General features: G+C 45.9%; 1 protein-coding gene across 1 annotated transcript in view; it reads right to left on the bottom strand.

Annotated features, from left to right (window-relative positions):
• Positions 1–501: 501 nt before the first annotated feature.
• APLN (apelin) overlaps positions 502–14,685 on the bottom strand; it is a 52,460-nt gene continuing 38,276 nt past the window's right edge. The window contains exons 2-3 of the mRNA XM_082262509.1: positions 3,813–3,981; positions 502–1,030 (exon numbers count right to left, since the gene is read on the bottom strand). Coding sequence (XP_082118635.1) covers positions 3,818–3,981 — 164 coding nt within the window. The 3' untranslated portion in view covers positions 502–1,030; positions 3,813–3,817. The remainder of the gene's footprint in view (positions 1,031–3,812; positions 3,982–14,685) is intronic.

Below are 14,685 nucleotides of genomic sequence, written 5' to 3'. Positions count from 1 at the left end.
TTTAGTAAAATATGCAAATGCCCAAGAACCACAATTCTCTAACAATCGCTTTAAATTAAAATATCACAAAATAAATAGAATACAGCCATTAATATTTAAAAAAAATAAGAATTTTTTCTTTTCAGAGATACATACACATCTATATACATATACACATAAAAATCCATTTGTTTTAAAAGAAGGGAAAAAAGTCTGAAGGAAAAAGGGACAATACTGTTTTTGTATACTTTTTTTTTTTTTGATTTTCATTAAATGACCCAGTTTAGAAAGTGCTATTATGAGAGACTCTACATTTAGATATTTTGTACAAACATTGAGGCCTTTTGCTTTCTCTGGCCAATGGTAATGGTGGTTTGTTAATAAAGAACCTTTAGAAAATGTTTACAAATTGGTAATGAAACTTAGATGATCATTCTTGTCCTCGTATTAAAGTTGAAGAAAGTTCAGTTATCTGGTTTGAAAGACGTTTAAGTAGAAAGCTGATGGACGAAACATATTGGGACGAAGTTGAAGGACAACCAGGTAGACTTGGGCTTTATCAATAAGTCAGTCGAATTGGATATGGAAGAAATATCGTAGCATGAACGTATTCAACCAAAAATGAACGTTCTTGGCTTTGCAGACAATAATTTCGAGCAATCTATGCCATTTCCTCAACATCAGCAATGGCAAGGCGAGGCAAGGCAAGTAAAGTGGTAAAGTAGGCCTTAGGGCAAAAACAATGTAGTTTTTTTTAGTCTTCATCCAGTGGTAATTAAACAAGCTTTCCTGAGGGAACAAAGGCCAATTTAAGCTGCAGCCAGACTTGTGCTATCCTGGACAGGGTCAGATAATCCTCTCCCAAGTAGTGTCCCCAAATCCTTTGCTTTGTCAGACGGGAAGGCATCCAGACGCAGACAGATCCGAGAGGCACGAGGCGGGAGGTTAGGATTTTTCCTTTTGGAACCTTTTTCGTCTCACCCAAGGGGTCCAAAGTCAAACAAACCAGATAATTTCAGTGGAAAAAAGAGCAAGCCTCTTGGCAAACCATCTGGAAGGAAAGACATCACAAAGGGTTAATAAGGACACGGGAGAAATGTTTTGCATACAGAAAGGAGATAGCTTTGATATGAAACAGACTTAAGGGTTTAAATTTAGATGTTTTATAGTCTTCTGGCTTCACGTCTGCAGACATACCATGGCTGTAATAGTATATTGCTGTATTTGATATTTGCCTTCTCTATAGAAGCCTCTGCTTGACCAACTGCTAGTCAAGCTATATTGTCATGCTCCCTCATTACATTTCTAGGTTATGCAATTGCATCCTATATTACATGCTATTGAAGGTAACTAGAAGTGGTTTTCATCTACAGTCCTTTGGACCATGACCATGGATTATGGGGTACCACCAGACCTCCTGTACAGGGCCCAGGCCCCATCAGTTCAGCAGGGGGGCCCAGTCAGCAAGAGAAATCATATCAGTGCGGCAGGGGGGAGGGGGTTGGAAATTACAGGAACCAGCTCCCTGTTTGGCCCTCCCTGCGGCAGCTGAAAGCTGGCTTCTCCTCTCCCTCCCACTGGCTTTCAAATGCTGCCGGGAGAGGTAAACAGGGAATTGGTTCCTGTAATTGCCCCTCTACACACTGATCACCCCCCTCTGTCCATGATCAGATTCCCCTTACACCCTGATGCCTAGGCTCCCCTGTATGCACCCCCCCTTCCTTGCAGTGCTGCCAGCTTTATCTCTTCTCTCCCTCCCACCAGCTTTCAGTTGCTGCAGGGGGGAACTACAGGGGATCTGTTCCTGTAAATGCCACCCTCGCACCAATTTTAAAGATAACCTCCTACCCCCTGCTTCCCTATGTGCCCCTCCAGCAGCGTTGATGGCTTTTTCTCCTCTTCCTCCCACCAGCTGCTGCAGGGTATAGGGGAAAGCGTCAGGATGAAGGGAGGGTCAGGTAGGCTGCACTGAGCCCCATGATTTTTGACAGCTGCCATGCTTTGAACCCCTGACCAGCTTTCAGTTGCTGCAGGGGGGAACTACAGGGGATCTGTTCCTGTAAATGCCACCCTCGCACCAATTTTAAAGATAACCTCCTACCCCCTGCTTCCCTATGTGCCCCTCCAGCAGCGTTAATGGCTTTTTCTCCTCTACCTCCCACCAGCTGCTGCAGGGTATAGGGGAAAGCATTAGGATGAAGGGAGGGTCAGGTAGGCTGCACTGAGCCCCATGATTTTTAACAGCTGCCGTGCTTTGAACCCTTGACCAGCTTTCAGTTGCTGCAGGGGAGAACTACAGGGGATCTGTTCTAGTAAATGCCCCCCTCCCCACCAATTCTAAAGATAACCTCCTACCCCCTGCCTACCTATGTGCCCCTCCAGCAGTGTTGACGGCTTTTCTCCTCTTCCTCCCACCAGCTGCTGCAAGGTATAGGGGAAAGCGTCAGGATGGAGGGAGGGTCAGGTAGGCTGCACTGAGCCCCATGATTTTTAACAGCTGCTATGCTTTGAACCCCTGACCAGCTTTCAGTTGCTGCAGGGGAGAACTACAGGGGATCTGTTCTAGTAAATGCCCCCTCAGCACCAATTCTAAAGATAACCTCCTACCTCCTGCTTCCCTATGTGCCCCTCCAGCAGCGTTGATGGCTTTTTCTCCTCTTCCTCCCACCAGCTGCTGCAGTGTATAGCGGAAAGCGTCAGGATGAAGGGAGGGTCAGGTAGGCTGCACTGAGCCCCATGATTTTAACAGCTACTATGCTTTGAACCCCTGACCAGCTTTCAGTTGCTGCAGGGGGGAACTACAGGGGATCTGTTCTAGTAAATGCCCCCCTCTGCACCAATTCTAAAGACAATCTCCTACCCCCTGCTTCCCTATGTGCCCCTCCAGCAGCGTTGACGGCTTTTTCTCCTCTTCCTCCCACCAGCTGCTGCAGGGTATAGCGTAAAGCTTCAGGATAGAGAGAGGGTCAGGTAGGCTGCACCGAGCCCCATGATTTTTCACAGCTGCCATGCTTTGGACCTCGGACCAGGTCATCTACAGTGAATATCACGCTAGAACTTTTTTTTCTTAGTTTTGTGCAGGGTGGGGAAAGATCTGAACCCCAGTAGAGTTTTCAATGCTATCCAGGGCTCCCTTTGAGAGAATTACTTTCACTTTCTGTTCTGGTGACAACGGCTTCACAAGAAGAGTAAATGAGGGTGGTAGAGGGTAACGGGAGGAAGGGAATGTGTGGGGATTCCATATACTGGGATATAAAAAAGCATTATACATCCTTATTAGGACAGAGGTGTTATGGGGCAGGCATACCCTGCAAACACAGCCAAGTATAAGATCCCCAAAGGATCCCTTTTAGTGCTGCTCCAGCAAGTAGGGTGTCCTAGTCTGAAGGGGTCTGATAGACGCCTTTGCTACACACTAAGTGGACATAATTGATTTGTCCTCACTTTGGAGAGATTTTCCCCCTACTCTATTCAGAATAAGAAAAAAAGTTTTTGCTAAAAATAAACTTATGGAAGAAAGGGGGTTCCCCTGGGTTTGGGACTTTCAAGGCAGAAAACCATCCAAAAAAATAACGTTTTTCTTCCCCTTTCTTCCATGACTATTATATTAGGGATGTTGGCAGATTCCCACCCAGACACCACAACCCGAGCTTGATCTACATTTAAAGATAAACTTAGAACTGATTTTTTAAGATGGGAAATGTTGGCATGGACACTACCTGGGCTTAGTAGAAGGACTTTTTCATGACAATGTATGTTGTTATGAATTATACATGAATTTATTTTATGCTTGTTGTAGGAGAATGCAGTACAGAGCTGTCTCCGAGTCTTACCTTTTCTAGAAGGGCATTGGCCCCTTGTGAGAGAGACGTGGTCTTTGGCGCCGGAGTTTCCTTAAGGCTCCTGCACGTTGAGGCACATGGCGCGTGTTCTTGTTTGAACTTACAAGGGTGCGGATATTCTGCTCTTCATCCTTCCTGTCTGAGCCTTCAGCTAGTGGAGCTGTGGAGAGGAGAAGGTCATGAGTACTCTGAGCTTCGTGACAACATAGTTACATGGTTGGTAAGATTGAATAAAGACACTAGTCCATCCAGTTCAACCTGGGTAGGTGTACGTGTGTCGGTGTCGGTAATTATTTCCCATATCCCTGTGTTCCTTAAGATGCACGTCCATGAGTCTTTTAAAAATAACAATAATCCCCACTGACAACACCACTTGTGGAAGAGAGTTCCACATCCTTGTCGCCCTAACAGTAAAAAAAAAAAAAAACCCTGTGCAGCTTAAGGTTAAAGCTTCACTGGGGGTTTTTCACTGTTAGGGCGACAAGGATGTTGGAAGTTATGATCAAATATGTATATGTCACATTTTGAATGTTTTTTTGTTGAATTTCCTTCTAATATCATCATATGCTGTTTCATTATAGAAATTAATCTGCAGTATATCTATCTAAATTACCCCTGAAGAAGGAGCAGCAAGCTCTGAAACGTGTTGGGTATCTGTACTGCTCTATCTTTGTATCTGTACTATGTGTTTTTTATGGAACCGTTTGCCCAATTTTTTGTGATTATGCGTTGTTATCATTTATATTTGTATATGCAATAAACTATTATATTTTTAGACATTTTTCCAAGTTTCTGAGTGCCGATAAAATCCCAAACCCTTAGGGGACCTCCTTCTTTATGCAACAGACCTGAGGAAGGGGGAGGCAGTTTTCCTCAAATTCCTTGGCTTGACCTATTATCTGTGAGCTACTACCTTCGATTAACTTCTTTTTTTTTCAATCAATAATTTTTTTATTGGGTTTCAAATACAAATGTAAAACGGAAAATCACATCAAACATAGTGTGATATAAGAAAATAACATCTTCGATTAACTTCTTAAATAAATACCAGAGAGTAGCAAACTTTGGTATTGGTTGCCCCTCCATACCCACCAAAGAGTGGGTGTTTTCTGAATCATCAGAGGGATGGCAGCCCAGGACCTTAACAAGGTCCCCCTACACAGCACCTTCCTTGGGTACCAACCCCCCAGAAGTAAAACTGACTCCAGTACATCCACCAAGTTTAAACCTTAGATCGGTCTAGCACTACCACACACACACCGGATACCTAATAAGACTCATTGAGGACATCGAATGGTCAACCAGATTTGTAAAAAGAAAGTGAAGCTCTGTGCACTCCAATCAACAAATCAGATGCAAGGAAAATCTTTTTAGTCTTCCCTACTCATGTGGAAGCCACCCAGTATGTATTTTTTTTTTTTCATACTTTACATTTTTCAAGCTGGTCACGTGACACACAGGGTCCACTTTTTGTTCCCCATGGGGTTTGACCTTGATGTCCTACACTCCAGGAAGTGAGCTTAATGACGGTGGCTGTCATTCAACCCAGAAGAATGGTGATGGATCACAGAGTGGGTAAGAGCTGCTTTTTTTAAAAAAAAATTTAGAAATGGTAATCTACGGGTTTAAATAAACATAAAATAAGTAAAAAAATACATTTCAGCTTGAAAATTAACACATTATAATCTTATTTGCTCAGCTAGGTCAACATTCTCTACTCCTTTAGTAACTCAATACATTTTGGTAGAGTTATATTGGTCGCCATTCTGTTTCCCTTCCCATTTATTTATTTTTTTTATAGAACATAATGAGGTAAAGACAAGGTGTGTGCCGGCCTTGTTCTGATTTTAGAAATCAGTTTCAGTTGTAGAAATTGTCTGTCATTGGCTTTGCTCATAATGAAACTGAAGAAGCAGCTTGTCTAAGCCCCAGGGCTCATCTGGGTCTGAGGTTTGGAAGATTGGACTCAGGAACATTACCCTGCAGACATCCTCTAATGGAGATTACATGTCTGTATGAGTGAATCTGCTGGCATGATAGTAACTTAAATCGGTTGGAGTGCATTATTGAGAACGAGGATAACAGACTGTTTCTAATAATCTCTTACTTACTCCAACACATTCTATCCTCATGATACTTCTAGGAGCCGTCCTGTCTCTCCTCTGATTTTTTTCTGCAGCACAATATTCAATATTAGAATGAGGAATATCCATACTGACTAACAGACTATAAACTTTTATAACACATACCAATATTGTTTAGGTGTATTTAGGTGTCGCTATACTGTATAATCGACAGCAAAATACTATAGAATATGATGGCGCTATATACATACAATTAAAGTACAACTCTACCGAAATGTAAAAAAAATTACAAGGCCACCAGTCTTTTAAAAAAGAAAGTATGCTACACTAAAGAAATATTATTTTGGTGCAGTTTTGCATATTTAAATACCTGGTGATATTACCCATGACTTTGCCTTTCTCTCCAAGGAAGACAAAACTGTATGGCCTGCAATAATTTCACTGTATCGTGGTCTCCATCAGCGCTGTAGCACACAGACTACAACCTCTGCGTTGTGGTGTTGTCACCATTAAAAATCATCTCTGCCAATTAGTACTGGTGTCCCATAGGGTGCCCTGTGTGTACAGGAATTGATGCAGGGTACACACTTAGATCTCTTGAATCTCACCTCTGGTGTGTAAAAGTGAAGATCTCTCGGATACCACCTCCAAAGGAGTGAAGACCTTTTAGATCCTATTTCTAACTGGGTGAGGATACCTTGGATCGCTCCTTCCATGGAGTGAGGACCTTTTAGATCCAATCTCCAATGGAGTGAAGACCTCTTGGATCGCACTTCTAACAGAGTAAACAGAGTAAAAACTTCTTAGATCCCACCACAGACAGAGTGAAGACCTCTTAGATCCTATTTCTAATTGAGTAAAGATCTCTTGGATCCCACCTCCAATGAAGTCAGAAACTTGTTAGATCCCACCTCCAACTGAGTGAAGACTTCCTAGATGCCACCTCCAACTGAGTGAAGACTTCCCAGATCCCACTACTTACGGAGTGAAGACCTCTTATATCCTATTTCTGATTGAGTGAGGACCTCTTAGAACTCCACCTCCAAGGGACAAGACTTCTTAGCTTTCACCTAAGTTGAAGTGAAAACCTCTTGGATTCCACCTCCAACTGAGTGAAGACTTCTTAGATATCACCACCAATGGAGTGAAGACTTCTTAGATCCATCACGGACAGAGTAAAGACTTCTTAGATCCTCTTTCTAATTGAGTAAAGACCTCTTGGATCCCACTTCCAATGAAGTGAGGACCTCTTAGATCCATTCTCTAAGGGAGTTAAGACTTCTTAGATTTCACCTCTATTGAAGTTAAAAGCTCTTGGATCCCAGCTCCAACTGAGTGAAGACTTGTTAGATCCCACCTCCGATGGAGTGAAGACCTCTTAGATCCTATTTCTGTTTTAGTGAGGAACTCTTAGATTCCACCTCCAACGGTGTGAAGATCTATTACATCCCACCTACAATGGAGTGAAGACTTCCTAGATCCCACCTCCAACTGAGTGAAGACTTCCTAGATCCCACCTCCAACTGAGTGAAGACCTCTTATATCCATCCTATTTCTGATTGAGTGAGGACTCCACCTCCAAGGGACAAGACTTCTTAGCTTTCACCTCAGTTGAAGTGAAAACCTCTTGGATTCTACCTCCAACTGAATGAAGACTTCTTAGATATCACCACCAATGGAGTGATGACTTCTTAGATCCATCACGGACAGAGTAAAGACTTCTTAGATCCTCTTTCTAATTGAGTAAAGACCTCTTGGATCCCACTTCCAATGATGTAAGGACCCCTTAGATCCATTCTCTAAGGGAGTGAAGACTTCTTAGATTTCACCTCTATTGAAGTGAAAACCTCTTGGATCCCAGCTCCAACTGAGTGAAGACTTGTTAGATCCCACCTCTGATGGAGTGAAGACCTCTTAGATCCTATTTCTATTTTAGTAAGGAGCTCTTAGATCCCACCTCCAATGGAGTGAAGACTTCCTAGTTTCCACTTCCAACGGTGTGAAGATCTATTACATCCCTCCTCCAATGGAGTGAACCCTTTTTAGATCCCACCCCCCAACAGAGTGAAGACCTCTTAGATCCTTCCCCTAGCAGAGTGAAGACTTGTTAGGTCCCACTTCCAATGGAATGAAGACCTTTTAGATCCCATCTCCAATGGACTGAATACCTCTTAGATCTTGCCTTCAACAGAGTGAAGACCTCTGTGCCCTTATGTCATTTACTCATGTAAAGATATAAAGCTAACAAACCATTACGGATTCTCCCTCTGTATTATGGTATCAGGACAATATCCCCCCCGGACAATATCCCCCCGGACATTACCCCCCCGGGCAATATCCCCTGGGACAACATCCCCCCGGGACAACATCCCCCCGGGACAATATCCCCCCGGGACAATATCCCACCGGAAAACATCCCCCTGGACATAGGGTTAGGGTTAGAGGGTTAGGGTTAGAGGGGGGATATTGTCCAGGGAGGATATTGTCCGGGGGGGTGTTTTCCAGGGGGGGATATTGTCCGGGGGGGATATTGTCCGGAGGGATATTGTCCGTGGGGGATATTGTCCGAGGGATATTGTCCTAGAATCCTGTATTATACCCCATCATTTCCTTTTTATTGCAAACACAGAGTTGGTCCGCAGAGGACCTCCACAGCCATCGCTTTTTACTGGACAGAAGTACCCAGCTTTCTTCTCTTTCTGAGGATTTTGGAAGGGAATTCAGCGACATTCCTATCTCTAAAGGGATTACATGCCCCGTTCAAGTTCATTGTGCCTAAAACCTGCCTAAAGAGGGATAAGACTGAGGAGTATTTTAATCCTAACAGAGCCTGTAGACTGACAGCCATGTCGCTGTTGATGTTTTATAGCGCTGCTATATTCCTAAACAGAAAGAGACTGCGCTCTTTGAAGCGTGTGTGACATACTTAGGAACAATTAAACATGGAACACATTTCTGTTATATTGTTACCAGATGTAGCCACAGATGGATTTCTACAAGTAAGAATTTTGTGCTGACTGTAATTTGGGGGAATCTTCATCCAAGCTTTAAGTTTTGGAATGATTCTTCTTAAAGTTAATATAGACACAGACCTGAAATACGAAGCTTTCCCACGCTTGGCTCCTCATTAGAACGGTCATTTGGCTCCAGGCCGGCTTCTTTAAGTGGATGCCCCGATTAATTAGTAAACATAAGATGTCTCTTTTGGATTCAAAGCTGAACTCCAGGCAAACAAATAAATACACAGATGAAACGCAGATACGGGAGTTGTTCTACCTGCCAAAGGATTGGCATTTCTTTCCATCCAGTCGTGAGATTTACACAGCTCTGCCACACAGCATTGTCCTGTCTGGTACGTTGACATTAAGGAGGTGATATAGTCCCTTCCCACCACCTGCATGTGGTGGCGTTGGCCCCATTAACTTGAACGAGTCACTTTCAGGGGCAGGGCTGCCCACCAAATGCAAAAGTGGGGAAAATGTTTACCGCAGCAGCAAAGTAAAGCATTGCGGTAAATTATTTCCCTCTCACCACCGCTTTTAACACTGTAAATGCTGAGCCACCACACATTGCACATGGTGGTGTCATGGCCCTATTAACCTGAATGGGTTACGTTCGGAGGCAATGCCACCCACCAAAATGCAACAGTGGGAACAAATTTTGCAGCAGCGGCTAAGCAAAGCATTGTGTTGATATATTCCCTTCTCGCCACTTGTTTAACCACTGTAAATGTTGCCCCGCCATGCATTGCACATAATGGAACCATGGCCCCTTTTAACTTGAATGGGTCATGTTCGGAGGCAGTGCCACCAACCAAATGTAACAGTGGGGACAATTTTTTGCTGCAGTGGCAAAGCATCGCGGTGATATATTCCCTTCTCACCACCTGTTTTAACACTTTAAATGCTGCGCTACCACAGCAGTGAAGCAAAGCATTGTGGTTGCAGCATATGTATACCTTCGTATGGCTACCTTGGCAACGTAAGGCGGTGGGTGGTTGGGGGGGGGGGGGTACAAATGCAACTGGACTGCCTGTTTTTACTGTGCTGCAGTGGCCTAACTTCCAGGGTCACAAAGGTTGCAAAGGTGCACCATGGGGGGGGGGGGCAAGATGGCAGGAAGTAGGCCACTGCAGATCATGTAAAAAGGGTCCTGCTGCTGGAAGTCGTGCGACTTGTTTGAGATTTCCTAGTGACTTGCGTGGAGTAAAGGGTCCAAGGATCAGTGGGAATCGCCCCAGGATCAGAGGGAAGGGCCCTATTGGTAGGGCTGCTGTTAGAAATAACGGGGCCCCATACAGCCTACCTGACAGGGCCCCCCAGGCTGAAAGTGACTGAGGACATATTGTAGATTTATAAGTGTCTTTCTCTGCAACCTCAGCTGCACAAATTAATGAATAGCAAGCACTCTGAGGCTTCCTGCTCATTAACAAACTGAAGCATATTAAATACAGTTTACTATGCTTTAGTCATGAATGGACACAGGAGTGATTGGTACTGATCGCTAACTGTAATCATTCAGAAAAGGAAGGGGCCAGAATATGACTATGATATGATTTGCTGGCCCCTTGCCTTGCTCTCCATCCCAAAACATCCCCCTTTCTACCTGCAGCAGCTGCTAGAGGGAGAGGAGGGATGCCGGCAGCACTATGGGGAAAGGGGCACACGGGCGGGGGGGGGAGTCCAGAGAGAGGATGGAAGCGGTGCATGTGCTAGAACCAATCCCCCTGCTGTGCAGCTGGAGAGAGAAAGAGAAGGGGAAGCTGGCAGGGGGGAGGCAGAAGTGGATCAGTGTTTGCAATAAGACCGTGCAGCCGGTCCTCCTGCTCAGCAGGTGCTCGGGCCCCCCTTTTGAACTGATGGAGCCCAGGCCCAGTACAGGAGAGCTGCCTGGACTGCCTTATCAGCAGCCCTGCCCGTCGGTCAGGGGGTCTCTTTATGGTTTCTTGCAACCACAAGTCTGAAATCTTTCCTCTTGATATCTACAGACCTGTGTTTTGTAGATGCTGGTTTAGAATGTAGGAAATGTAAGCCGTGCCGTGGGAATGTTGCCATTGTTATACAAGAGAATTATCATTGCACATCCCATCGCCATATGTGTCCCTGGAGCCTGATGAAATGAAATCCGCAAATGTCGTTCCTATTTTCTGCTTTGATGAATCTCACTGACAGATTGGAGGAGAGAATTGGACAATTTAAGTCATCTGTCGGCACGGCACGCCCGGCTCTGAGTGATGGGGATCACAACCTTCCCGGCACGCAGCCTATCAATGCAAAGCGCGCCATTGTATAGGATGGCATTCATAATCTGTCCACATATGTTCTGCAGCATGTCTCTTATAGTTGTCTCCTCTTCTCCATGGAGATTCCTATTCAATAAGGAACATTGAAAAGACAATCACACCATCAATAGAGATAAAGGATCTGAGCTCCTCTGGTATGAGGGTCCCGGGGCAGCTGTAATCTCTGAGTTAATGGAATTAGGCGCAGCAGCCAACATTGATTACATACAGCTTAGAGTTTGTATCTTGTTATCTTGGATTACAGCTTTCATTAATAAAAGTCCCCAGTTTTCAGGCATTTCCTGATATAGGATGACAACATTCTTTCTCTGTCTCACAATTGTGCTCCAGCGTTGTCACCCTGTCACATGTGCTTCATATGGAGACTACATATAGCCTTTTCAACACAGATTACACAGGCATGGTTCGCTGTTGTCACCGCCCTGAGCAGGGGAGGACTGGGCCAGGGGGCAGTTGCCCCCCGGGCCGCTCTGATGCCCCGTAAAAAGGCTGCACCGCTTCTGCCACAGACATGCCTAAAGGATTCTTGATGAAGAGAAGTAAAAAGTCCCCACTGCTGACCTACTGAGTGTGAGATGAAGACAAGGACAGAGAGCATGCCTCCCCCCAGCATGGATGGTGTAAACCACGGGTGTCCAACCAGCAGGCCTACAGCTGTTGAGGAACTTCAAGTCCCATAAGGCATTGCAAGGCTGACAGTTGCAAACATGACTCCCAATGGCAGAGGCATGATGGGGCTTGTAGTTCTGCAACAGCTGGAGGGCCGCAGGTTGGACATCCATGGACTGTAAACTGTGTCTGAGCAGAGGCCGCTCAATTCCACCATCCCTGTGCTGAGTTCCCAGGTCTGTGCACCTGTTGTGCCCATTATGAGGGGGTCCCACCATCTCTGTGCTGGGTTCCCAGGTCTGTACACCTGCTTTGCCCACTATGAGGGGTCCCCACCATTCCTGTGCTGAGTTCCTGGGTCTGTTCACCTGTTGCGCCTTTTATGAAGGGTTCCCACCATGCCTTTGCTGAGTCTCTGGGTCTGTACCCCTGCTGTGCCCATTATGAGGGGCTCCCACCCACTGTGCCCATTATGAGGGGTTCCCACCATCCCTGCACTGAGTTCCCAGGTCTGCATCCCTGCTGTGGCGGTTATGAGGGGTTCCCACCATCCCTGTGCTGAGTTCCCAGCTCTGTACACTTGCTGTGCCCATTATGAGGGGTTCCCACCTACTGTACCCATTATGAGGGGTACCCACCATACATGTGCCAAGTTCCCAGGTCTGTACACCTGCTGTGCCCAATATGAGGGGTTCCCACCTTGCCTTTGCTGAATCTCGGGTTCTGTACCCCTGCTGTGCCCATTATGAGGGGTTCCCACCTACTGTGCCCATTATGAGGGGTTCCCACCATCTCTGAGCCTTGTTCCCACACCTATCGGCTTGCTGTCCCCCCCCCCCCCCCCCCAGGAATTATGGCAGGGAAATCTCACTATAGGGGGGCCATTCCCATGATTACGATATCCTAATGCACATGCATTGACGCTTGTTATGCCGGGCATCAGCCTGCGTTGCATTACAGTAGCCTATTCCAAATGAATGCACTTCCAGTGCCCACCAACACACCAAAAATGGTTCATGCACTGTTTCTGGCAGCGAACAGCTTGGCAACGCACAACCATTGGCTAGAATGAACAGCACCGCAACGCCCCAACATACGCAGGTATACAGCGATAGTGTGAATGAGCCCTAAATAAGAAATGGGTAGACTGACCCTTCAACCATAATATGGAGTCTGGGGGTGGAGAAACCTTTTAACGTTGCGGGCACCATGCATGGCAGAAGAAGGAATTCCCCGGTGAGATCCTCCCGTTCCGGCGCTCAGATCTCTGCGTTGTGTTACGTTGAACGGATTCATTGAGCCGGCTCCATGTGCTCCTGGCTCCTTTCACTTTCCGATTATTTTTCGTGGCACCGAAACAAGGAAATTTGATGGCGGGCAGCCCAATCCCCGGCTCCTTTTCCTGAATGACTCCACTATTAGAGCTAATCATCCTCTGGGAGCCTTTCCTGAAAAACACTCATTTCCATTTTATTTTCCTGGAGAGCTCCAAACTCTGCATCAGTTTTGGACGGAGTTCCCGTTTAAAGAGATAAATCCAGGCAAATAGCGCGCTTGGCGATTAGTTGTGTGTTGTAGCAACTGGGGGGGTTGGATTGAAGTAGATTTATGGTTTAGGGTACCAAAAAACCATAGCTGCTCAACCGTGTAATTATCCATTCTATTAATTACATGGTGGATAAATAGCACAGATGTTACCGCATTTCGGCACCATGAACCCATGGTATGTGTATGTAAGCCAGTGGGCGGAGTGAAACACATTGGGGGCGTGGCCTGATGGGGGTTCCAGGCTGAGACTGCCACTTGTCTACATACAAGGTCTTGCTCTGATCTGGCCCGAGATCTTCTGCTCTTATATGGCATTTCGGCACCATGGTATGTATGTGAGCCAGTGGGCAGAGTGAAACACATTGGAGGCGTGGCCTGATGGGGGTTCCAGGCTGAGACTGCCACTTGTCTACATACAGCAGGTCTTGTTCTGATCTGGCCCGAGATCTTCTGCTCTTATATGGCATTTCGGCACTATGGTATGTATGTGAGCCAGTGGGCGGAGTGAAACACATTGGGGGCGTGGCCTGATGGGGGATCCAGGCTGAGACTGCCACTTGTCTACATACAAGGTCTTGTTCTGATCTGGCCCGGGATCTTCTGCTCTTATCTGGCATTTCGGCACCACGCTATTACTAAAGCTATGGAGCTGAAACGCGTTGGCCTCTTGTGCGCTATACCCACCCTGTAGCTAATAAAGGACTTATATTTGCGGAGGACACCAAGTTGCTGGCTTTACCTTGCTGCATGGATATATGGTGTGGCCAGGCCTGTAAGCATTATCAAGTACAATGAAAGACCAGTGATGACCACTGGCCCTGCATTGTAGGTGATGATGTCAGGAAGAGGGGCGGAGACATGACCGGAAGTGAGGCTTCAAGACACTGGTCATTACTACATGGTGGGTGTACAACACAGGAGGCCAATGCATTTCAGCTACACAGCCTTACTCGTGGGGCCATGCTATTAACCTAATGGTGGGTGTACAGCACAAAAGGCCAACGTGTTTCAGCTACACAGCCTTACTCAGGGCACCATGCTTTTAACCACATGCTGAGTATACAGCAAACAATTACAACGCATTTCAGCTACACAGCCTTACTCATGACACCATGCTATTAACTACATGCTGGGTATACAGCACAAAAGGCCAACGTGTTTCAGCTACACAGCCTTACTCAGGGTACCATGCTATTAACCTAATGGTGGCTGTACAGCACAAAGGCCAACGTGTTTCAGCTACACAGCCTTACTCATGGCAGCATGCTATTAACCACATGGTGAGTATACAGCAAAAAATTCCAACGCATTTCAGCTACAC

Source organism: Pelophylax lessonae, assembly GCF_965119305.1.
Source record: "Pelophylax lessonae genome assembly, chromosome: 7".
Classification (NCBI taxonomy): Eukaryota; Metazoa; Chordata; class Amphibia; order Anura; family Ranidae; genus Pelophylax; species Pelophylax lessonae.
The sequence above is the reverse complement of the archived record's forward strand: the minus strand, read 5'-3'. Positions and strand labels throughout refer to the sequence as shown.